The sequence below is a fragment of the Neofelis nebulosa genome, chromosome 12 (genome assembly GCF_028018385.1).
Source record: "Neofelis nebulosa isolate mNeoNeb1 chromosome 12, mNeoNeb1.pri, whole genome shotgun sequence".
NCBI lineage: Eukaryota > Metazoa > Chordata > Mammalia > Carnivora > Felidae > Neofelis > Neofelis nebulosa.
The window spans coordinates 5,332,202-5,356,622 of NC_080793.1; the positions used below are offsets into that span (position 1 = coordinate 5,332,202).

Below are 24,421 nucleotides of genomic sequence, written 5' to 3' on the forward strand. Positions count from 1 at the left end.
TTTCGTCCTTCGCCGCAAACCTGCTGCGCGAGAGGCTCCGGCGGACGCCGCCGAAGGTCGGCGGGCCTCCGTTTCCCCGGCAACGGTGGGCGGCCCGCCTGACGCATGCGCGGCCGCCCTCCGCTGCCTTGGACTACAACTCCCGCCGTGCTCGGCGCGCTCCCGTCCCCGGGCTCCCGGAAGTGGAGCCCGGGGGGGGGGGGGCGTCTCCGACCTTCGAGCGGGGGCGAGCGGACGGGCTGGTTCCGGGAGGCGCCGGGAGCGAGGACCCCGATGCCGGCCAGCGGAGCCCGCGATGGCTTCCGCTGGAGGCGGCGACTGCGAGGGCGCCGCGCCGGAGGCGGACCGCCCTCACCAGCGGCCCTTCCTGATCGGGGTGAGCGGCGGCACCGCGAGCGGGAAGGTAAGGGGCTGAGCGGCCCGGCGGGGCCTGCGTGCAGCTCGATCCCCGGCCCCCTGAGACTCCGGGCGGCCCGTTGCGGCCTCTAGCCAGAGAAGAGACCCCAGCTCCGGCTGCCCAGGCGCCCCCCTCTAGGGTGTGGGCGGAGCGGGGGGCGGAGGGGCGCGGGGCTGCGGCCGTGGTGGGCGGGCGGGGCGGGGGGCGCTTGCCCTCGGGCCCCCACCCCCACAGCCTTCCCGCCGGCCTGGTTCCTCTGGGGCCCCCAGTGCGTGCTGCCCCTGCCAGTGCCCCGCGGCCCTACCCGAGCCCAGCCCCACCTGTCGCCGGCCTGCTGGGCAGTCCGTGGGGGCTGGTGGGTCGGTGTCCCCAGAAGCCAGCTCCCTGCAGAAACGGCCGGGAAGGGGCCGCCCCGTGGCAGGAGGAGCGGGTCCAGGCGGGAATCCTGTTTGTGTATTCCCAGTCCACTGTGTGTGAGAAGATCATGGAGCTGCTGGGCCAGAACGAAGTGGACCACCGGCAGCGGAAGCTGGTCATCCTGAGCCAAGATAGGTTCTACAAGGTCCTGACTGCAGAGCAGAAAGCCAAGGCATTGAAGGGCCAGTACAATTTCGACCACCCAGGTGCAGCGCGAGACCCTGAGGGGAGCAGGGGAGGACAGGCCAAGGGGTCTGGGCTCCAGGGTCGGATGGGGATGCAGAGAGGCCCGAGTGCTTCCATGGAATTTGCCTGGCCCCCTGGGCCCCGAGCGGCCCCCCTCAGGCGTTCCCGGCTTCCTTGGTTGGAGCCGGCCAGGAAGTCGTCTCCGCGGAGGGGGAGAAATCCATGCACCCCTCCAGCTGTTTGGGGTCCTTTGTGCACAGCGTTTTACATTTCCCCACCTGCCCTGGGGCCAAAGTCCTTGAGAGGCCAGCAGGGGAAGCAGTGGGTAAACCAGAGGGCGGACTCTGGTCTGATCTGGTCTGGTCAGGGGACAGGTGGAAATGGGGTAGATGAGGGGAGAGAGCCAGCCTGCCCTTGCCTGCCACTGCTAGATTTCACCCTGTGGCTGGCACCCATCTTTCTTTCTTGGGGGACACGTGGGAGGAAGGCCTGAGGAGTGTCCGTCGGTGGTTATTTCTCAGAAACGGAAGCAGATGGGGGCGCCTGGGTGGCTCAGTCGGTTAGGCGTCCGCCTTCGGCTCAGGTCACGATCTCACGGTTTGTGGGTTCGAGCCCCGCGTCGGGCTCTGTGCTGACAGCTCGGAGCCTCGAGCCTGCTTGGGATTCTGTGTCTCCCTCTTTCTCTACTCTTCCCCCACTCAAGCTCTGTCTCTCAAGATAAATAAACATTAAAAAAAAATAGTAGATTTCTAACCCACCTACCTCCCTGGGCTGGCCACTCAGGAAATCGCTGGGTGCAAACTTCTGTGTGGGACAGGGAACCTGGGCAGCGGCCCCGTAAACGTAGTCTGCAGGGGTGGCTCCCAGTCCAAAATGTTCCTGGAGGTCGTGACTGGCCGACCCCGGGGCAGAGGAAGTCGCTCCGTCCCCGGCACAAGGGCACCTGGATAGATAGTCTTGCCTTTTGTTCTATCCCCCGCAGATGCTTTTGATAACGATTTGATGCACAGAACTCTGAAAAACATCGTGGAGGGCAAAACCGTCGAGGTCCCAACCTATGATTTTGTGACCCACTCCAGGTGAGCAGTGGTTCCAGGGAGAGGGACCGTGTGCGGGGGAGGGGGGGGGGGGCGGGGGCGGCTAGCGCGTCCCCGCCGGGGCGTCCACAGACTGACCTGCGGCAGCCTTGCCCTGTGGTCTCTCTGCAAACCCACCCCTCCCCCGCTGTGATCTGTCCCCCTCCATGCCGACTGGGCCCGGGCCCCCCGGGCCCCCGGATCGCCAGCAGGGCCCATCTCTGGGTCTCACCTCACAGGTTACCGGAGACCACGGTGGTCTACCCTGCAGATGTGGTCCTGTTTGAGGGCATCTTAGTGTTCTACAGCCAGGAGGTCCGCGACATGTTTCACCTGCGCCTCTTCGTGGACACGGACTCCGACGTCAGGCTGTCGAGAAGAGGTGAGGCGGACGCGGGCCTCTCTGCCCCTGGCCGAGGCCGGCCGCCGGTCCTCACCGCCCTCCTCTTCTTGCCCCAGTTCTCCGGGACGTGCACCGCGGGAGGGATCTGGAGCAGATTCTGACCCAGTACACCACCTTCGTGAAGCCGGCCTTCGAGGAGTTCTGCCTGCCGGTACCTTTCGCCTACTCGGGACCCTCCTTTTCTCCCTTTTCGAGAGGGACCCCTGGCGCCCTGTTCCGTGAGAGCTGAATCGTGGGCGCACAGGGTCTGATTTATGAATGGAGAGATTAGCCCACTGCACCTCGTTGCCAGGCTGTTCCCAGGCCGGTCCCAGCTCTCGAAGCGTCTTGTGCGTTATCACTTTCTCTGCCTCGAAAAGCCCCTCGTCCCCCACGTCCACGCGGCTCACCTCCTCTCTGCTGCGGGCCTTGACTCACCGCACGTGCTCACCCCAGGAACCCCCTGCTCCCCCTTCTCCAGGCACCTCTGGTCTCACACTCCCTGCTTTGCTGGCCCCTCTCAGAACGGGAAACGCCACGAAGGCAGGGACGTGTTTGTTCGCGGCCCAAACGGACACAGATCTGGCACACCGTAGGCACTTCGTCCCCCTGTCCCTGCCGCGTGTTTCTCCAGGCTGCACGTGGCTGGCTCTCCAGGTCCAGGTGGCCTGCGGGGAGGCCTTCACTGTTGCACGGCCATCTGTCGTGTCCTCCACCTTCCGTCCTAACTAGATAGGGTTTCCAGGTGCTTCTCAGGGGAAACTTAATATTTTGCTTCTTAAAAGTGAAATACGGCACAAAGGCCCTCGAATGCGGCTTCCTGCTTTGGTTAAGTTGGACAAACGAATTCCCTCTCCCGTTGCTTGAAGAGAACGTTTTTTAATCTCACGTTCACGTTTCCTGAAGCGTCCGGAGAATGGTTAGAGAAGTAAATGGTTATATCCTGTTATTCACAGGAAGATGTTTGGCAAAGTAGGTGGTTTACGGCAAAACTCTGGGTGCCCGGTCTGACGGTGACCCTGCGTGGACCGCCCTTGAACTTGCCACTCGTTTTACTCACAGCCTCACACCGAGTCCAGCCTGGGTGGCCGTGTCCCTCCCCCACCCCCCGGGAGCACGACCTTTCTCAGCTCTGCATTGGGTTCCATCCCTCCTGCCCCTCGCCGTCCCCTCATCTGCACCCCACCAGTCAGCAAACCTTGTGGAACCAGCCTGGCCCCCTGTGCTCATGTCCTCGGTGGGTCCCCACCGCCGGCCCGTGTGGCTCATCTCTTGTGACGTGCCCTATTGGTCCGTATCGACACGCCTGCGACATTGCACGCTCCGCGGGTCGGTCCCTCAGCCCCCACCCGTTTCTCTTTGCTCTCCCTCTGCTTGGCCTGATTCACGTGTGTCCCCCTCAGTGGCATCTAGTTGGGGTCGCTCCTCGGTGGCCCTGTGCCTCCTGTGTATCTGTCTCCCTGCCCGTACCCAGAGGGGCACCTGCTGGGGAGGGGTTAGCGAGGGAGCAGGTGCTGACGACGGCCAGGATCCAGTCTGCTGCCACTGGCCTGCTCACCGCACCGGGCCTCCTGCAGAAAGCTTCCTAGTTCCTGAGGAGGAAGGTCACGTGTTGTGGCAGGACGCCCCGCTGTACTTGGCTCGGTGCGCTGTTTGCACAGAGAAATGTTCCCACGGTGGTGTCCACGGGAAAGCGCGAGAGACACCAGGGGAGAGACACGTCTCTTCCGGCTGCCTCCGCTTCTCCTTCTTGTTTTGCCTCTCGGGTCACTGCCTCCGGCTCCTGGCTAAGCCCTGAATCCCGGCCCCACTGTCTGCCACGACACCGGTCCCTGCCATGGCCTGGGGCTGATTGAATCTGGCCTCAAACAACTAGAAGTCACCCGGGGGGGGGGGGGGGGGACAGATCCTTACGAGACCCCCCTTTCTGCCTTGCAGACGAAGAAGTATGCCGACGTGATCATCCCCCGAGGGGTGGACAACATGGGTAAGAACCCGCCCCGCCTCCTCCGTCTGCCCCCCGGAGCCCCAAAGCAGACCCTGCCCGGGCCTGGCACCGTTCCTGAGGCTGGGACGGTTGCCTGTCCGTGCACGTTAACGACACAGGTTCCAAGTATCAAAAAAGGGGTTTGACACGTCGTACACCTTAAGCTGACCCGATGCCGGCCGTCAGTTATAGCTCAGTAAAGCTGGGAAAAGATGTGTATCGACGGGGGGGGAGTCCCTCGTTCACAGAGAGCGGCCGACCCAGGCTCTTGGTTCACAGAAACCCCCGCAGACCAGGCCGCCGAGTTTTACTGTGCTCACTGCCCGACCCGCGTCTTTCCGTCTGCTGAGACGCGGTGCCACCAGGCAGGCGCGGCCCAGCGAGCCCGCGGCAGATTTTTCGCTGGCCCGGAGGCCTCGAGGGGGAGCGGGCGCGGCTAAGTGCGCTCTGTCTCTGCCGCAGTGGCCATCAACCTGATTGTGCAGCACATCCAGGACATCCTGAGCGGCGACTTCTGCAAGTGGCACCGAGGGTCCAACGGGCGGAGCTACAAGAGGACGTTTCCCGAGCCGGGAGACCGTCCCGCGGTGCTGACCTCCGGCAAGCGATCGCACTTGGAGTCCAGCAGCAGGCCCCACTGAGCGGCGGGGTGCCCGGCCTCCCGGGCAGGCCCCCCGCCCCTGCCCCGACAGACTGTTCGGGCTGTGTCCGGAGATGCCTGCCCCCCACCCCCCGTGTGGACGCAGCTGCTGCTTCCTCTCTGCGTCTCGCGGTACAGACGGGGGGTGGGGGTGGAGCGCGAGGATCACGGGGTTCCTCCCTGTTGTGGGCAGACCTGCACCTGTGACACTCAGCCCCCCGGGATGGCGGCAGGCCCTCCCGCTGCCTTCACCTGCTTCCTCACGTTCAGGAAGCTTCGAGTCCGTCTTTAAGTTCCTGAGAAGCGTGCCACAGGACGTGTGGCGAGCAAGTCACGTTATTTCGGGAGCATCGAGCAGCCCGCCTGGACGCGGTGGCTGTCCTAGTGTGTTCGACGGGAACCCACGGCGTGAGGGACTTTGTCCAGGACGATCTGGTTCCCACACAACGTGTGACCGAAACATAGGTTTGGAGAGGGAGCGTTTCCCCTTTTTACGTGTTACACGTGCGAGTGTTTTGTTTCGTTGTTATTTATTCTACCGTTAGTTGTGACCTAGTGACGGAGTCTCGTGCCCCGCAGTGGGGTGCGACCCGGTCTGGCACGCACGGATGTAGGAGCCACGGAGGGGTCTCCTTCCTCCTGGCCTGTGCGCCAAGGGCAGAGTCGAGGAAGGAGCCCTGGGAACAAGCTTCCCTTAGCCAGCCTCGGCCGCAGGGGACGGGCCCCGCTCCCCCGGCCCGAGCCCCGTCCCCGGCCCTGCGGGTTGGGACAGGAGGCAGGCTGGCGCCCGCCGTGTCCACACACAGTCCTACTCGGGGTCAGGCCTCCCCGCTTGCAGGAGCCGCCTGGGCCCCGCGTGCTCTGCGGACAGGCCTTCCCGAGTCGGGGCGCGCCGTCCAAAGGCAGCCCGTCTCCCTGCACACACCTAGAGTCCGCGGCCGCACAGACGATGCCCGGGCTCCATGTCGTCCTGCTTTGTCTTCCCCTCCCCAGTGGCACCGTTCCTGTAAAAGCGACGCTTTGCCGTTGCCACCGGCTAAACCGCACGGGCACTTCCGGTTTCCTTCTAGCGAGTACTGTGTGTAGTGACACGGATGGGACCTCAGTTGGGCTTGGCCAAGCTCCGTGGCTGCTTTCTGAGGTGTGTGTGACAGTCTTGTCCAGGTTATTTTCTCCCCTTCTGGAGGGAGAATCAATAAATAACACCGGTTACCAATACCAATTTGTCCCTTTTTTAATTCTACACGGGAGGCAGGTTCAGCACACGGATCCGCGGGGCTGCAATACCCGTCACGTGCTGCAGGTGCCGCTCGCCCACGCACCTCAGCCGGACCCCGCAGGGGCGGGGGGTTGAGAGTCGGCGGCAGTGAGGGTCCTCACTGCAGCGGCCAGAATCCCACCTCTGCTTCTTCAAAGGCTTCTCACTCGGTAGCTTGTGTGACACCACCGCGTTCAGAGCGCGTCCTCAAGACCTCACCGGGGGCAGGGGCTGAGACCGCCGTAGCCCAGCAGGTCCAGCGGGCACTCGGGAGAGCGACCGGGGCCTTGGCTGGCGCGACCCTCGCTCCCTTCCCGTTTCTCCTCCCGCGTGAGTCCCACACTAGCCTGGTTCGGGAGGTTCTTGGGCGTCAGTGGACCCAGAAGGCCGCGTTCTTTAACGCCTGGAACAAAGAAACTCTGTTGCTCAAAACGAACTTTGCTTATCCGGGGGCTGTTTGGAAAATGAAACCGCGGTAGCCCGGCCAGCCGGCCAGGCTTAGGGCTACCCTGTCACAAGAACACCCCCGTAAAAGTTCTGCCTCGCCCCGGCCCCGGCCTTCACCAGGTTTGTGTCCTGCTAGTGTTTGCGAATCAAAATGTCCCAGCTGTCCTTCCAGCGAAGGGCCTTCAGTTCGCTGGGGGAGAGTGACTTGTCCCCGTAGGTGAGCGGGCGCAGCGTGTTGAACACGTGACAGGCACAGGAGTACCACGCCACAAGCAGGGCGCTGAAGAGGCTCCTCAGGAGCTGGGTCCTGCGGGCACCAGGGCAGGGCACGGGCATGAGGGGCCCCGTCACCCTCCTCACGCCCTGCCTGATGTGCCGAAAGTGACCCTCGTGCACCTTCCCGAATCTTCCATCTACACCCACGATCCCACAGTAGCGTCCCCACGTCCAGCGTCATCGTACCACAGCCCTCCCGAGAGGCTCTGCGGCCCCTGACCGCCCGGATCCCGAGTCCATGCCCTTTGGGCCAGCTTCCAGAACTCGGGTTTACACATCTGTGCCGTAGCTCTGTGCACCGGGCAGCCCCGCCACGGGGGTCCTTCCCCGTCTCCCACGCCCGCAACTCCTCTCCCAGCCAGCCCCAGCTTCGTCCCCTGGCGTCCCTGCTGGGACCTTAGCCCGTCCCACGCCACACTGAAGCCGTCACTCCGGGGCCCCGGGGAGGGCCTGTACCTGCACAGGTGGTCGCTGATGTGCTGCAAGACCACGGGGAGCAGAAGGATCTGGAAGGTGAGCGCCGGCAGGTAGTGGTACAGGAAGAGCGTCTTCTCCATCAGGAAGAAGGGGACGTAGTTCACCGCCCAGCCGCCGGCACACAGAGCCCCCGCCAGCACCCAGCGCAGCCAGGAATCTGGGGCGGGAAGGTCGCCCTGAGCCAGCGCTGCTGACTCAGGCCTCGCCCGCAAAGGCCCCGTGGGTCCCTGGAGCCGCCTGCCTCCTCTTTCAGGGTGCCCACTCGCTCCTCCCCCGCCTCCTGACCCTTCCCGTGATCTCTGGGGAAAGAGCGGACTGTGTCGTAAGAACTTTCCAGTGGCTTCCTGCGGGGTCCTCGCCATCCCGCCCCTCTGAGCCACACCGGCCCCCGGGGTGGGCGGGGGGCAGGCCCGGCTGGTCCCCACGGTCCCTGGCTTGTCCGGGATCACCACCAGGTGGGTCGGCCTCCCGTAAGAGCCATAAGGGGCTGTGTTTGTGCGCCCGGCCGGCCCGCTGGGTCCAAGAGTCAGCGGGAAGAGCGGAGACGGGCCGCACGGCTCCCGAGGCCTTTGTGGCCCCGCCCTGCCCAGGTCCTTACAGCTCTTCTGTCTCAAGATGGTTTATAGTGGTTTCTATTACTGTAAAGCACCCCTGCCCAAGAGATCGCCTGCTGGCCACTCTGTGCCATCCGGCCATGCCGGAGCGTGCAGGCACCCAGGCTGTCACATCCTGAGGTCACAGCAAGCGTCCCCGGAGAAGCCTCCGGCACAACCGGGGAAGTCAACGGCAATTTTGTCTCTAGGGAGACAAACACTGATTTAAGTTCCTTCTATGCAGAAAATCGCCTAAGGTGCAGGATCCTGGCGAGGCCGGGCTGTCACCGGAAGTGCTGTGAATGCCCGTCAGAAACATGCTGCACACTCGGGGCACCTGGGGGGGCTCAGTCGGTTAAGCGTCTGACCGGCTCAGGGCACAACCTCGCGACTCACAAGCTCGTGAGTTCGAGCTCGGCGCTTGGAGCCTGGAGCCCGGAGCCCGGGGCCCGCTTCGGATTCTGTGTCTCCCTCTCTCCCTGCCCCTCTGCTGCTCACGCTCTCTTTTTTTAATGTTTGCTTTCGAGAAAGAGACAAAAAGAAAGAAACTGGCCGCACTAACCCTCAGGGAGGTCACAGATCTTTCTTCGGCGTCTAAGCAGGTACCAGAAGAAGAGCAGAGCGTAGACCACAGTGGCGAGGCTGGCCGAAGCCCAGATCACGACGTTCCCAAGCAGGTGGATCTGAGCCTGTGAGCACACAGGGACACACCGTTGGCCATCGACCGCCCAGAGGGATAAACCCTCGAGGACGCTTGCCTGTCTGCCGGCCTTCGGCCCAAACGCTGGCGCAGGCTGGGACCCCACTGCTGATGGACGTGCCTATTCCCAATGAGTCTCCCTCTGGAAAAGTGCTAAGCTCCTTGATCTGGTAGGCAGAAACCCAGCCGGGCGCGGCCGGCACTCTTACATTATCAAGTGCCAACCCAGAGCCACAAAGGGCCAAGGACCCTGCTTCCCGGCAAGTGATGGCTCGTCCCCCGCTCCGGCGGGAACGAGAGAGGTGAGCGTTCTCAGCATGAAAATTTGGGGAATATCTGCTGGCAACCGACTGGGCGCCAGCTCCAGGGCCGTTGGTCCTACTGGGACAAGAGGGACGACACACATGGAAATGGCACTGGTGGGCTCGGCCGCTCATGCTCCGCGGAAAATACAGCTTTTGTCAGGAAAGGGGAACAGCGTTGCTCCCCCCAGAGCAGTAATGCCTGGTTTCCGTCAACATGCAGACGCGTAGGACCTTACTCGTCACGTGAGGGAGGGAGCACTCTCCCGGCAGGAGCACTGACCCTGTGCTGCCGACTTGTGTAGGGAGAAAGCCCAACGTGGGCTTCTGTGTGGAGGAAGGCCCTGGAGGAAGCCAGGCTGGGTAGGACGCGGTGGCTGCTCTCAACGCCACGGGAGTCTCGAGGGACGCCTGTGATGGCCGCCCACTTACGACCAGCGCAAGCACCCACTTACGCTGGTCCTGGGATGCAGCCAGTACGCGATGCTGGTGTCCAGCGTGACCCAGTCCAGTGGCGACGAGCTGTACTTGTGCTCCGAGCCGTCGCTCTTGGCCGTCAGCATTCTCCACTGCAACAAGGCCACAGGCTTGAGGCGGGAGGACAGCCAGACGCCTCACCGCGCAGGGACCTGTCCCGGTCACGGGGGCATCCCGCTCCCCCTGAGACGCGGCCCCAGAGCTCCAACCACCCTGTCTGCAGACGAGAGAACTGAACTTGGTGCTGAGAACGCTTTTAGAGACGGGAGGCCGACTTTCTGCTTCTGACCTCTCTCGGGCCCCATCGTGTTGACCGTGGCACGCGATGACCTGACCCGGGGGGCTCAGCGTGTGCCACGCTGCTGGCTGGGCTCTGACTACTCCTGCCCCCGACGTCATAGGCCCCCCGGGCTGACAGTGGGGCACTGGCCACTTCCAGAGACAGAGGAGCCCGCCCCACTGAGCCAGGCCCCAGGCTGATGCCGGGGAGAGAGCCGCTCTCCGGGGCGCAGTGCCGTGTGGCCGGGAGCCCGCTCCCCCACGCAGAGCCATGGTGCGCCCACCCACCCGCCCCCACCACGTCACCTGCAGCTCCAGGAACCTGGCCAGGAAGCTCAGGTTCCTGTGGACGTCCATCTGCGTGGGCGAGTGCAATTCCACTTCTCTCTCCTTCTGCTCCTGGCCTGACAGACACACCGGACCCAGAAGAACGTTAGCGGAAGGTCGGGGAGCCCGCGACACAGCCGTCGGCGTGGTGAAAAGCGGGCCTCCCCCTCCTCAGACCGCCCACAGCGGCTGCGTCAGACCGTGTCACTCCGCTCGGCTCTCCCCCCGCAACGGGACCAGATCTACCCACCAAATCTAGATCTTTCCAGTCAGACAGCTCAGCTCATACCGCCTTCCAGCAACACTTCAGAGTGACGGCTTCGGTTGCTCACGGCTCGGCTGAGCGGGGAGCAGCGTGGACAGCGCGTCCAGCCCCCGCCGGAACCAGAGCCCGCGGGGCCGGCGTCCTGGTAAAGGGGCGGCGACGGGTGGCCAGCAGGCCAGGCCGGACTCACTTTTGCCGTAGCGGTGCTCCTCCACGTTCCACACGGTGCTCTCGTGGTAGCCCCGCGACAGCTTCTCCCCGACGACCTCCAGCTGCCGGAACCCCCAGTCTGGGAGGTGTGCCCCGCTCAGCTGGCAAAACCAAGGGAGGCGGGGCATGACTGGGAGGCTAGGGGCCCCGGCTCACACCCGCCGCCCCCGCCAACCGGTCACTTTGTCTGCAGCCCCCAAGGGCGACAGCCTCTCCCCCGTGGGGCCGTCACGGCGGGATTCAGTGGTGAGAAGTTATAAAGTCCTCCCTCGTCAGTGGGCAGGAAACACAGCGAGGACCTTGGCCAGATGTGCTGCCCGCTAGGAGCCCGTTCGGCCCGAAGGATCCGTAAACCGATTTCACGAGCCCCCTGCCCAGACGGCGAGCCAGACGCGGCGCCCTCTCACCTTCAGGACCGCGGAGGTGTTCACGTGCACCAGGCGGACCTCAGACAAGATGGTCTTCCAAACCCCCGCATCAGAGTCTCTGTTTACAATGTCCTGTGAAAGCAGACCCCATCTGTCGTCTCGTTCCATCCCCCACTTCCTTCCATGGAATGTGAGGACCAGTCACCAGACGACACTGTCCCAGGCCGACAGGAGGGGCCAAGCTCCGGGAAGCTAAGAGGACGGCGGCCTTGACCTCGCTGCGGACACCCAAGCATAGGTGCCGGTGCCGCGGGTCCGGGACGCACGCCGCCCTCCTGCAGAGTTGAGGGACCTCCGAGAGCTGCCTTCTCTGGCAAGTGCACACGTGGTCCCCGACAGGTCCTTGGAAGGGACTCCCCAGAGTGCATGACGGAAACACGAACGTCACAAGAGCACTGGCCTTGTCATAGTCATATCTTATCGCAGCCTCAAGAAGACCCCGTGAGGCCGTGTGCTGCCGGTGAGAACCGGGGGGCCCGGTGGGCACGGTGAGGAGCCCTGGCCGAGGAGCACGGCCCATGCCAGCCATCTTCCGGCCCTGTCCCAGCTTTGTGAGCTCCCGTGGGAAATGTGGGTGCGTGGGGCTGAAGGTGCTACCAGCAGGAGCAGGGGAAGGGAGGGGGGAGGAGGGGGAGGAGGGGGGAAGAGAGGGGAAGAGGGGGAAGGAGGAGGAAAAGAATCAGCGACAGCAGGACGGCAGAAAGGGCGGTGGATAGGACCCTCAGTAGAGATTCCAGGCTGGGCTGGGCGCGGAGTGTGTGCGTCCAGCGGGGACATCTGGGGGCGGGGGGAGACGAGCAGACTGCAGGCAGACAGCTGCCCACGGAGACGCAAAGCGGGAGACACAGCGTGCACACGAGCACCGACAGCAGCCTTGCGGCCCTGGCTTTGCCGGGACGGCCTACGAGCAGCACCGCACCCCGTGGGATGTGCCGGTCACGCCTGCGAGAACCACAAGTGGGGCGAGGAGGCTGGTGTTCGGCGGGCAGCTGCTGCCGCCGCGAGGAAAGCCCGCCTCTCGTTAGGGAGGGCCCCCCAGCGGGTCACCACGCTCAAGGGACTGTAGCGGTGTCTGCAAGCACGTCCTTAACTCTTGCGGGCTCAAGGACCCAGCCACGGAACGCTTTCCTCCTGCCTTCTTTGCTAGACGCGCGTGCAGCCCTGGAGAGTGACTCTGTGGGAACGGCACGCGCCCCTGGAGGCTCCAAGGAAGGGCGACCACGGCGCCCGCCACCTCAGCGAAGGGCCACCTCAAGGAACCACCCGACTGAAGGGCCAAGCAGCCCCTGGGGAAACTCTGTGGGGGGGACGGGGGGCGCTGGTTAACATCAGGCTCCTCTGGTCAAGGGAGGGGGGCCGAAGCCCCCGACCCCGTGTGTTCAGTGACCTGGAGGCTGAACAAGCAACCAAGTCAGAGGGAACCTTCACCTGGAGGCCCACGTGAACCATACAGCCGGCGTGGAGCGCTGACCCACCGTTCCGTAACCTCGTCACTGCCTCAGGGGAAGTCTCTGTCCCCAAGGAAAACACCTATGACCTTACGACTAAAAATCACTAATTTTACATCGAAATCAGAATTGTGTTTGTTTTTTTCAACATTTTTTTTTTTTTTTTTTTTATTTTATTTTTGGGACAGAGAGAGACAGAGCATGAACGGGGGAGGGGCAGAGAGAGAGGGAGACACAGAATCGGAAACAGGCTCCAGGCTCCGAGCCATCAGCCCAGAGCCTGACGCGGGGCTCGAACTCACGGACCGCGAGATCGTGACCTGGCTGAAGTCGGACGCTTAACCGACTGCGCCACCCAGGCGCCCCTGTGTTTGTTTTTTTTTTAAGATTTTGTTTTTCAGTCGAGAGAACAAGGAGGAGAGAGAATCTTAAGCACGCTCCACACTCTGTGCAGAGCCCGATGCGGGGCTGGATCCCATGACTCTGGGATCATGACCTGAGCTGAAATCCAGAGTTGGATGCTTAATCGACTGAGCCACCCGGGCGCCCCTCCAGATTTTCAGGTCATCTCTACGCCCAACGTGGGGCTCGAACTCAGGACCCTGAGATCAAGAGTCACCCGCTCTGCCGAGGGAGCCCCTGGGCGCCCCTGAATCGGAACCGTTCCAAGTGGCGGTTCTGAACGGTCACGTTACAAAGGAGGCAGTACTGACGGCCATTAAGCCCCGTTTCCGGTGGGGACTCACCAGTCTCCAGAGGTTCTGAGGAGGCATGGAGATGTTGTAGTCGATGTAGCATGACACCTCCTGCGAGTGGGGGCTCAGGGGCGCCGCGACGTCATGCCTGGAGAAGGAAACAGGCTTGCGGAGGGACTGCCTCAGGCTGCTCTGAAAAGGCGTTCACGAGGTCTTCGAGGGTCCCCGAGGACGCACCACCCTGGGGCTTGCTGATAAACGTGACACTGAAAAGGCAGCCGCCTGCCACAGTCACACCCCTGGGGGAAATGACACGTGATGAGGGGTCTGACAGAGGCGTCGTGTCGCTGGACAAGCGCCCACGATCCCCCAGAAGCACGACAACGTGCATCCGGCCGCTCCCGGACAGCCAGGCCTCAGAAACGTCTGGGCTACGAAGAGCACTGTCGGCGGACAAGGTGCCCTCGGTGCCGGCGACCTCCAATGTCCAGAAACACCCACCACCCTCGTTCGCTGTGTCCTACTGTTGCGCTGGGCACTATGGAGCAGCTGGGGACCCCACAGGGAACGGAGTCCGTCTCACACCCTGCAGAAGGCAGACCTTCACACAAGAGAGTGCCAGGCTTGTAGGGCACCACCGATAAAACCAAAGTAGCAGGGCAAGTGCCCGGGCGACGCTCTGAGGAGGTGACGTTTCAGTGGACACAGCAGGCCATGGGGGTGTGAGTCCAAGAACTTTCCAGGCCGATGGAGCAAGTGTCAAGGCCCCAGGGGTGCAGCACTTGGTCGTGTGGGGACAGCAGAGGCCAGGGTGACTGCAGGGAAGGTGACCAGGGGGTCACCAGGGGCAGATCCCAGGGGGCCTGAAGCCAGGAGAAGTGGGGACGTTGAGTGTCAGGGCCACACCGTGGAATCTACTGGAGTGCTTCTGGCCAAAAGGCCAGCACTGTGTTCACAGGGCGCCGCTGTCGGGGGTGGGGGGAATAGAGGCAGAGGTCGGGGCACCGGCCCCAAGAGCACAGGGATCAGGCCTGGCCTGGGCCGCAGTGAGAACGAGGACGGGAAGAAGTGGTCTTCTCTGAGGAGAGGAAGGGAACACAGAGAAGGACCCAGGGGGCGGCTCAGCAACTGACTCTTTCCAGAGAGAAGCAGGCCGGAGGCCGGGAACCTGCTGTACCCCAAAGCCAAGGTCTGCAGTGTGGCCTCCGGAGGGGGAGGCCGGGACCCGAGGCACAATTCATGCGTCCTGGAGAGCCGTGAGATGACCCACGAAGCCGGGTGGAGGAAGAGACGGGGCCCGGGCCCATCGATGTGCGGACGGCTCGGGTTAGGTGAGGTGAGGGCTGAGAACCCACACGTAAGGACCTTTCCCAGCCCCATTGAGCCTGCGTTTGAATCCTTCTCGAATTCACGTTTGCTTCAAGCAACTGGACTTCACATCCTCCTGTGCGGGAAGCAACTCCCGTGCTCGCCCCAAACTTGTCTTTCGAAGCTCTGGGGCCTCCCGGGCTCGCACTGCTCCTTCGCGCCCACCGAGTGCAGGGTCCCGCGCGGGGCCGCCCCAGGGGAGGCAGACGCGGCTTCGCCACACGGAGAGCCCGAGGGGGACCGAGGGGGCCGAGCAGGGACACTCACGTGTTGAGGAAGCGCGTGGTCATGCCGTGCACCAGCTGCACCACGTCTCCATGCCGCACGGGCCTCGGAGGGTTGCTCACCACCAGCTGGTGCCTGCGGGGACAGAGGGCCGGCTGGGACCGAGCTCGGGCCCCCGCGGAAGCACCGCGCCCACCGGGCGGCAAGGGCTCCACATTCTCCCACCGGCGGCAATTTGTACCTTATGGGAGGTGAATTCGTAAAAATCAAAATAGAGAAGTCTGGTTAACTCTTTTCTGAGACCTCAGGCCACTTTCCAAGCTTCCTGTTGTGACCCCGCTCGCCATCACCACACTCTGGTTGCTCTGTGTTTCTCTACAAACGGCGGAGTGGCAGACACACCTGCACCCGCCCAGAAATCGCTCGAGCGGATGGAATCTGTTTTCCGGCAAGCCCTCGATGAAAGCGTACTAAGGGCCCGTCGGGTCGGCACCGTGCGTGCGGTCAACGGTCGGAGGTGGCCGCTGGCCTCACGTCACCACAGTAAATGGGGAACACAGCCGCCGAGGGAGCGAGCTAAGCAGCAGCCAACGGTTGTGCCACGACGGACACGGGGAAGCCATCGGGCCACCCACAGGGAGGAGGGCGGTCCAGGCCGCCTCCCAGAGGAGCCGGCTGAGTAGGACTGTTCCAGCCAGAGGGGCGGCACGCGTGGAGCCTGCCTCACTCCAGAAACGCAGGGCCGAGGGCAGAGGTCTGGATTGCACTGGATGGGCGACAGCACAGCCTGGCTGACGGAGTGGCCTGGGAGAGGGGGACAAGGGGGTCCTCCATCTGGGAGACCTGGGCAGGTGAATGCCCGGGGAAGGTGGGGTGGATGGTGACACAGGAGCGTTTGGGACGCACCTGTACAGAACCCAGGGGTGGGACAGAGAGCGGCCAGTTCACGGAGGAAGGATCTACCCCCCGACTGCGGCTCATCAGCACGGAGCTGCTCTCGGAGCTCCGAGGGAGGAGGTGCACACGGCGAGGAGCCCAGGAGCCGAGCCCTGTCCCGGAGGCCCAGCACCTGCACGCACCTCCCAGGGTCCTTTATGATCCACCAGTTGTTGACGTCTTTGAAGGGGTAACAGGTCACTTGCTGCTGGTGCGAGCTGCCTCGGCCGTTCTCGTATCTGTGAAGGAACCAACACAGAAATGCGTCTGCCAGCGGGCGGCAAGCAGCCTCCTCTCCGGGTCCCTGAGAATGTCACCTAGCAGGGTGGGGGGCCGCGGGGGGGGGGGGGGGGAGGGGGAGGATGAATGTCTAAGTCTAAGCGGGGCCGGAAGACTCCGGCAGGAGGCTGTGTCCAGCGTGGAGGGCGCACAGCTGACATGACAGAGCCCGGGCCCCCGGCTCCTCAAGTCCCTCTGTTTTAGACACCAAAACAACAAGGTTTATTGATAATCAGACTCTCGGAGCCCAAAGTCTTTCTGTCTCGTGTATTTCTTTCTTTTTTCTTTTTTTCCACACTGTGGAGCCTAACGCAGGGCTTGAACTCATGACCCCGAGATCAAGAGTCAGACGCTTCACCCAGGCGCCCCCCCATAAACTTCATTTACAGTGAAAGCTGGTAACAGCCAACGTGTGAAACAAACCAAACGTGTTGCAATGTTCGAGTCGCAATGGCCACTTTCCTTACATCATGGGGTAGGTGCTCTGGTGGGAATGAAGCCAGCAGGGCACGGGTTTGCCAAAAACGTTCTTCAGAGTGACCTGGGAACCGTAGGCCACCTCCAGGGGCTGGCCCTGCGTGATCCGAGCCAGCCCTCCCTAAGACAAAAGCGAAAAGGTGGCAAGTGAGAAAGGGGGGTGCCGATCTCACCAGCCTCACTGATGGCCACACCTCCATGGGGTGGGGGTGGGGGGGGACATATTCACAGTGGTGGCTGTTGTTATCACGTCACATAACTGTGATGACAGGGAACCTAATCGTAATGTCACGTTAGGTAATCGCTAACACAGCTGCTGAGGACTGGATGCTGGCTGTGGGGCCAGGCGCTCACCTACCCTTCCACAACACCCCTAAGATCCGACAGCATCTTCGGAGAAGGGCAACCCTGTCCATTCAAAAGGTGAGAAAAGTAGGAACGGGATGAGCTGACAGATTTGTGCAAACACCCAGACCAGCACTCAGGAGCGGGTCCGTCTGACTGGAGTCTCCTGTCCTAACCGCCCCGACTGGCACATTTCACTATCGCTGCAAAGTCAGTATGAACGAATGCCAGAGTCGAGCTCGTCCTCGGAAGCATTTGCAGCTGCCCGGAGTTTGCAGGACGTCATGATGTCCCAGGGCAGGTCACACTGAAGAGCTAACCCCTTCATGCAATAGCTCACCGTCAGCATGTGCAGTATTAATTTAAAAATACTAAAACAGGGGCGCCTGGGTGGCGCAGTCGGTTAAGCGTCCGACTTCAGCCAGGTCACGATCTCGCGGTCCATGAGTTCGAGCCCCGCGTCAGGCTCTGGGCTGATGGCTCAGAGCCTGGAGCCTGCTTCCGATTCTGTGTCTCCCTCTGTCTCTGCCCCTCCCCCGTTCATGCTCTGTCTCTCTCTGTCCCAAAAAAAATAAAAAAATAAATTAAAAAAAAATAATAAAAAAAAAAAATAATAAAAATACTAAAACAGACTCCTCTTGACTTGGTTTTCCCCTAAACGCTCAACGTTTATGTGAGAAAACTTTGAGTCCACCCTGTCCTCTTTTTTTAATGTTTTTATTTATTTTCGAGACAGGAGAGACAGAGCACGAGCAGGGGAGGGGCAGAGAGAGAGGGAGACACAGAATCGGAAGCAGGCTCCAGGCTCTGAGCTGTCAGCCCAGAGCCCGACGCGGGGCTCGAACCCACGATCCGCGAGATCGTGACCTGAGCCGAAGTCGGACGCTTAACCGACTGAGCCACCCAGGCGCCCTGTCCCTGTCCTCTTTCTAAGGGGGCCGTGGCACCGCGTCTTACCTCCAAGCTGGCCTGGAAGGCACTGGACATGATTTGATCGTGGGGCCCAGAGCGGTAGACCAGACTCAGGTGGACGTAAAAGAACAGCAAGTACATGGCGGCCGGGACGACCAACAGAGCTGCCGCGCGGGCCAGCAGGTGACAGAGCACAGAGACCTACACGGGACGGAGACACGTCACGTCCTGCCCCACGCAAAGGCACGCAGGTCAGCAGCAGGGCTCCGGGCTCCACGCAGCCGCCCGTGGGGGGCTCACGGAGGTCTGCCTTTTGAGAAGCCTTTTCTGCCAGCCGCGCCCGTCACAGCCCTCTGCCCCACCCCGGGACAGCCACACGCCCCGCTCTACTTCAGCACCTACGTTTGACAGACTCCGGTCTCCTATCAGGTGCCAGGCGTGGACGCCAGCGACAGCGAGCACGAGCAGGTACGTGAAAACACCCACGTATTTGACGCTGAAAGGACACGATGAGAAGCCGTTGCGACGAGGCTCAGAAGCAGGAGGCCGCCAACGCCGCCTCAGACCCGTGGACCAAACTCACCCCACGGCACAGGAGCAGGCCACTCCGGTCAGCGTCAGCCAAAACCACCAGCTCGGAGAGAAGGGCCTGGGGTCAAAGAGGAAGAGCGAAGCTGGGGACGGGTCACCAAAGACCACCCGAAGGCCAGAGAGGGCACGTTTCTCAGACCTCTCAGGGTCGGCTGGCTGTCCCCGAGCTTCAGGACGGGAAAAACAAATGCTCGTCTCCCAAATGTCGGCCCTGCCAAAATCTCTTTTTAGCCGGGACATCTCTGCAGTTACTTTAAGTACGCAAAAATGAGAACGTATTTCTGGGGTCAGGAAGGAGCAAAGGGCCAGTCCAGGTGACAAAAGGTAGCCAGCGGGCGGCTCTCCGAAATGAAAAGGCATCAGACCGTCTCAGGTCAACAAACCACCCGAGCCCTTCTTTCTCACGAACTAGGAAGGGCGTGTCACATCCTGCATACCTCTGTTTTTGGGAGTTGGAGAACTTCAGGTAGGACAGCACAGCCAGCAGATTAAAGAATATTAACACGGACTCCAAAAGCATTAGCCTTGACTGAGTGATGAGAGCGTTCTCTGTTGCAAAGAGGACACACGTGTCGGTTGTGATGTAGTGAGGGCAGATGTACGAAGGTCGAAGCACCCACGGGAAGGGCCCGCCCTAAAAGTCACGGCACGTGGAGGTGGGAAGTTCGGGACTGGGGGGCCGGACGGGGTGTGGTCCAGAACCACGAAGGCAGGTTCTTAGGCGAGAATCATGCCCAGCAAGACCTGTGCAACCCTGGGCGAGTCGCCGAACCTGAGTCTCTATTTTTCCCACTTGCCCAAGGAATACCAACTTGGTGGGGCTGCCCGTTAGGACAGGACACTGGTTCAGGGCCTCCGTTAGAGGGGCCACTCACTCCACAAACCCTAGTTCTTTGTATTTTCTCACATGACTTCTCATCTTAGTTTTCAGTTGTCCATAAACCCGGGCCAGACTTGGCTGGAGGCAGAGGCACCACGGAGCACCCGGGAGCCCCGTCTGGGCAGCCCCACCCCCACACAGGACTGCGCAGGTCTGAACACAAGGTCCCGCCACCCTGCAGCCTGGGAGTCAGGTGACTCCCAGAGTCAAATCTGGGCGAACCGGGCACACTTCCCTCCATCCTGGGAGTAGGAGACACCACGGGGGGCAGGGGGTGGGGGCACATCTGGGCGTCACGCTCACACATAACAAAGGCCAGTGCTCGGTTCTTCCCTGCGCGACCCCAAAGCAGGCCGAGGCCCGGTCTTACCGATGAGCATCAGCAGGGCGGCCCCCATGGCGGCACAGTGAGAAAAGCCAAGCTCCGACAGGATCTGGTAGGCCATGGGGACCGACAGGGCCCCCGTGAGGGCGGGCAGCAGGCGCAGAGACCACACGGGCACGTTGCCGCTGTATTCTGAAAGAACAACCACACTCAGCCGAACACACCACGCGCACACCTTCATATGCTGCAGCCGTGTTTTCCAACAGGGCATCGCGTTCACAGAACTGAAAATGCAAGTCTGCAAAACCAGGGGCCGTGTCAGGAACGCAGGTACAAGCGACAAATGAAAGCTCTGAAACGAGCCGCGCGCACTCAAAACCTAGCTCTCGTTACGCCTAAAAACAACGGCCGATGATTCGGGAATTGGTGCTTTCCTCATTTACAAATTTACCTCACTTTTCCCCCAAAACATTGCGGCAATGTAGAAAATTTACACGTACAGAAAAGTGACTGTCGTCCGATGCCACATATGCAACGTGCTACGTATGCCAAAAACTCAGGATGCGATAGTTACCACGACTAAACGCTAAGAGAGTTACCAGATCTTTCCGAAGTCTTCCGCTCAGACCGAACTTGCCATACCCTGGACACGTCATAAACCACGCTTGTTAATCCCTATGAAAGCCACTCTCCCTCCATTGTGATACGTACACATCAGTAAAGGCCACGAAGATGACTTTTACCTGCTCCGATTCTGTTCCACAAGAAGTTACCATCGAATCCTCCTAAATAACCTGAAACAGAAGACGAATCGGTAACTCAGCCATTCAGCAAACGGTTCTGGAGTTGCCAGACCGTGGCAGGGAACAAGGAAACAATGACAAATAATCAGAAATTTCACTTACAGGTCTGATTTCATCATTACTTTTCTTAATAAACTGCCACAATTTTATTCAGTTAGTTGTTTTTTTTCATTTTTCTTTTTTTGTTAGTGTTTATTTTTGAAAGAGAGTGAGTGGGGGAGGGGCAGAGAGAGAGAGAGAGAGAGAGAGAGAGGGAGGGAGGGAGGGAGGGAGAGAGAGAGAGAGAGAGACACAAAAACACAGAATCTGAAGCAGGCTCCAGGCTCCGAGCTGTCAGCACAGAGCCCAATGTGGGGCCTGAACCCACAAACCGCCCTCGCTTAGAAGTTTTAAAAGGACACTTCTCTCTAGGTAACGAATCCTACCTCCCAGTGCCAGCAGCATGTGGCCAAACGGTGGTCCACTGCCATCCAAAAAGAAGATCCGCTTCATGTAAAAAGAGATGTACTGCCCATAATACACTTCGTCGAAACTGAAAAGCAAACCCACGTGAGATTCAACCAGAAATCTTCAGCAAACAAAGGCGCAAGGGTAACCATATACCTGTTCCCAAACAACGTTAGAAAGTGCTCAGCAAAGGTCGGAACTTTTGCCTCAACTGCACTCCGTCCCCAAATACGGAGACACGGGCACGGCATCATCCACCAGGACAGGAGGGAAAACGCACAGAAGAACAGCCACACATACTCTGCAGGTTTGCCTAACACAGACTCTATTTACCCCCACTGTTCCCATTGAGGGACGTGCTAGCAGGCGGCCTACTGAAAAGCCACAGAGACCTGACGCTAATCCCCTCGTTCGCCACCACTTGTGTGACAAAGGGTCCAGAATCACACCTGGTAACCAAACGAAACAGGGGCAGGTGTGAAAGCAAAACACGCAGAAACCAACCGCAACAAATGCTTCAGTCAATCAGGGACATTCAATGACACTGTCAATATTGCCGTTAATTTCTTAGGCGTGCTAACGCTAATATGGTTTTTGTTAAGACTCGTCATCTTTTAGAACTATACTGAATTACTTAACCATACTGTTTATGACTTGCTTAAAAAAATCCACCACGAGGGAGGGGTGGCTAGGAGTTGATAACTTGTTGAAGCTGGGTCTTTGGTAAGGGTCGTCATACCGTTCTCCCTACTTTTGTGTACGTCCAACGTTTTCGGCCACGAAAAGTTAAACAGAAAGTACACAGGTATTAACCAGAGAGTGGATAGCGCTGCGATAACAGCAGTCACGTCCCGTTTTATAATAAAAGATGCTCTCTGAAGGTCAGTGACGACTCACTTCCGAATTCATCAATCCTCCTCCCTCCACCCTTGATTTTAAGTGGTTACCTAAGCTGTGGCACCTGTTTCATGGGCCAGGTTTCACCTGCTAGAAAACTACGGGTCAAGACATGATAGGCAGACTCAGCAGGGGCCGTCCGGGGGACAAACCGGCCTCTCCTCTGCCAGAAGCACCTGTCACCAGGAAGCCCAGAATTCCACTCTCCCACCTCCGCTGTTCAGAAAGGCACTTCCGGTCACCGGCGCATGAACAAATGACAACCCTTTCCGAATCCGCCGCCGCCCCCCCCCCCCCCAACGGAGTTGTTTGGCTTACACCACAGCCCTTGGATAGGAGAGCTGCCACAGGCGGCTCAGTAGCCCCATTGCAGTCAGAGCCACAACGTTCAAGTTGATGTCAGCCTTCACCACGACGGGGTGCTTCAAAAATCCCAACATCCCGTAGAAAAGCAAAAGCGGGTCCTCGAAAACACCCTAGAAAGCAAGGGAAGAGATGATGTCAATACATAAGCGGCAAACCTGAAGGCTCCCAAAGGATCACAACCGCCCTGGCTCTCAGGCGGCTCTAGAAAGAACCATACGCGTCGTGGGGTCATTGAGAGAAAATCGGGAGGACACGAACAGACAACTAAGGTGAGGGTTTGGGAACCTCGTGCCCGAAAATTCACTCATTCAACGACGCACCCCACGAACACCAGCTGAGCACTTCTTGGAAAGGAGCTGCTTTCAGAAGCCCGCTCACCTCGGTGACCTCGACCTTCTGACCCTCAGAAGCCTCCTCGTCTGCCGCCAGCATCTCCGCTCCTCCCCTACCCGCCGCAGCACCATCACCTAGGCGCCCCCCTTCTCACCGTGGGGGTGCCTCTGCACCCAGGCGCCCCCGTTTCGTCCCCGAGGCGTCATCTTCCCTTGAGCGCCACTCGTCTTAAGGCTGCATCTACTCGACGCCCCCTTTGTCCCACCAAATAAAGCTGCACCTGGGGTCTGGCGGTCCCCCTCTCCGCAGAGATCTCATCTGCCCCAGGAGGCCCCTACTGCTCTTCCAGACATTCCCCCCCACCTCCCCCATGGGCTGCACTTGTCCCGCGCCACCGTCCGCCCCAAAGGTTCCATTCGCCCGAGTACCCCTCCTTTTCCCAAGGCTGCACCTGCCGGGGCGCCCGCCTTTCTGCTCGCACTAGCCCTCGGTCCCGCCCCCCGTCGGCTACGACGCCGACGCCCCCGCCCCGGCTCGTCTTCAGGCCGCGTACGCGCGTCCCGCGCAGGCTCTCCCGGGTGCCGACCGGGCCCTGGTCCCTGACGCCCCCAACGTACTCGCGTTTCGTCGAGTTCCCGCAGCGCTGCTCCCGCATCCGGCCCCGCCTCGGATCTGCTGTGGGGGGGGGTGGGGGGGTGGGGGGGCTGACCGTTAGGGCTCCTCGCCGCGCGCGGGGGCGAGGCTGCTCGGCATGCGGCACCGCCCACGCGCCGCCTGCTCGGCGCTCGATTCGCCTTGCCTGCGGAGCCTTACGCGGGGTAGCGCGCGTGCGTCCCGGGCCCGGGCGGCGCGCGTGCGCACAGGCGCGGAGGTCCGCCTCTGTGGTACGTCGTTAACGGCCTGGGTGGGTGTGCGAAGATCGCCGTGCCCAGGGAGCGCTCCGGTGTCTTTTTAAAAAACAAGACAGTAGGGCCTTGTCCGCGTGCCTCTCAGCGCGAGCAACCCGCGTGGGCGTGTCCGCCCCGAGCCCGCGGGTGAGCGAGTGCGCCGGGAGGGCGGGCAGGGTCCGTGTGGCCGCTGCGCCCCACGGAACCCGTACCGCCCGGCCCCCCCGCGCCTGCGGTCCCCGCACCCCGCACAGCGCCTTTGGCCAGGGAACGGCGGGGCCGGACGGTTAACCGACGGCGACACCACCGTTCTCCCCAGCCTCACTCTTCCTGGGCCTCTGGGGTATGTATGCTTTCGTCTCGAGGACGGGAAGGGTGCTGCTGATTTGAAAACTGCAGTTAAGGTTCTTGATCGTCTGCAAGAATTTTTACTTCCGGGAATGTTGGTCTACCCAGCATTAGAGAACATCGGTTAAGTGTGTGGTGATTGAGGCGCCTGGGGGGCTCAGACGGTTAAGCGGCCGACTGGAGTTCCGCCCTTGTCATGCCCCGCATTGGGCTCTGTGCTAACAACGTGGAACCTGCTTGAGTTTCTCTCCCTCTCTCTGTCCCTCGCCTGCTGGCGCACACACTCTCAAAAATAAATAATGAACTTAAAAAATGTGGTGGTTACTTCTGACAAGCAGGCTTCTCCCAAGGCTGTGTAGACTGTGCCGGGGCTCCCTGGGCCTGGAGAGGAGTGGGGCTGGCTCCTGGTGTAGTTCCCTAAGCTCCTGTCCCTGGGGGCAGTAAATCCAGGGAAAGGGTACCGATGCTAGAGCTGAGACAGCCCATGCCCAGGTCCCAATTCAGAAGGAGTCATTTCTCGTGGAAAGTGTCCAACCTGGGAGTGATTCGTAAGCTTCTTACATTAATTGGTGCCAGGCAGCTATGTTAACTACTACCGTTACCTCTTTGAATCCACACGACCCCCATGAGGTGGGCACAGTTCAAAGTGTGCCTCTGGGGTGGGGAAGTGTCCTTCCCAGCTCCCAGTCTTGCAGTTGTGGGGTGTGGGGTGGGCAGCAGAACTGAGAGGGTCAC

At 61.0% G+C, this 24,421-nt stretch overlaps 2 protein-coding genes across 7 annotated transcripts; one reads left to right on the forward strand and one right to left on the reverse strand.

Annotated features, from left to right (window-relative positions):
• The first annotated feature begins 156 nt into the window (after positions 1–156).
• UCK1 (uridine-cytidine kinase 1) lies at positions 157–6,303 on the forward strand. Of its 3 annotated transcripts, XM_058693781.1 has the most exons (8): positions 169–403; positions 861–1,020; positions 1,983–2,079; positions 2,316–2,458; positions 2,536–2,630; positions 2,940–3,050; positions 4,397–4,445; positions 4,908–5,206. In XM_058693781.1, the coding sequence occupies exons 1-8, from the start codon at positions 296–298 to the stop codon at positions 5,084–5,086; spliced, it is 942 nt and encodes a 313-aa protein (XP_058549764.1). In that variant the 5' UTR covers positions 169–295; the 3' UTR covers positions 5,087–5,206. The 3 variants fall into 3 exon arrangements, with proteins under 3 accessions (XP_058549765.1, XP_058549764.1, XP_058549763.1); XM_058693780.1 differs by lacking the exon at positions 2,940–3,050 and having other exon boundaries at positions 180–403; positions 4,908–5,199; XM_058693782.1 differs by lacking the exons at positions 2,536–2,630; positions 2,940–3,050 and having other exon boundaries at positions 157–403; positions 4,908–6,303.
• On the reverse strand, positions 5,597–23,163 carry POMT1 (protein O-mannosyltransferase 1). Of its 4 annotated transcripts, none has more exons than XR_009251339.1 (20): positions 22,071–22,228; positions 20,834–20,940; positions 20,349–20,399; positions 19,651–19,797; positions 18,838–18,949; positions 18,393–18,458; positions 18,212–18,305; positions 17,855–18,010; positions 16,543–16,673; positions 15,940–16,035; positions 14,903–14,995; positions 13,319–13,415; positions 11,104–11,196; positions 10,677–10,797; positions 10,201–10,298; positions 9,594–9,707; positions 8,699–8,825; positions 7,523–7,700; positions 6,408–7,097; positions 5,597–6,265 (listed from the first exon to the last, which is right to left on the reverse strand). XR_009251339.1 is itself a non-coding variant. In XM_058693779.1 (20 exons), the coding sequence occupies exons 2-20, from the start codon at positions 22,190–22,192 to the stop codon at positions 6,923–6,925; spliced, it is 2,178 nt and encodes a 725-aa protein (XP_058549762.1). In that variant the 5' UTR covers positions 22,193–22,228; positions 23,069–23,163; the 3' UTR covers positions 6,295–6,922. The 4 variants fall into 4 exon arrangements, 3 of the variants coding, with proteins under 3 accessions (XP_058549762.1, XP_058549761.1, XP_058549760.1); XM_058693779.1 differs by lacking the exon at positions 5,597–6,265 and adding an exon at positions 23,069–23,163 and having other exon boundaries at positions 6,295–7,097; XM_058693778.1 differs by lacking the exon at positions 5,597–6,265 and adding an exon at positions 22,606–22,983 and having other exon boundaries at positions 6,295–7,097.
• Positions 23,164–24,421: the final 1,258 nt, after the last annotated feature.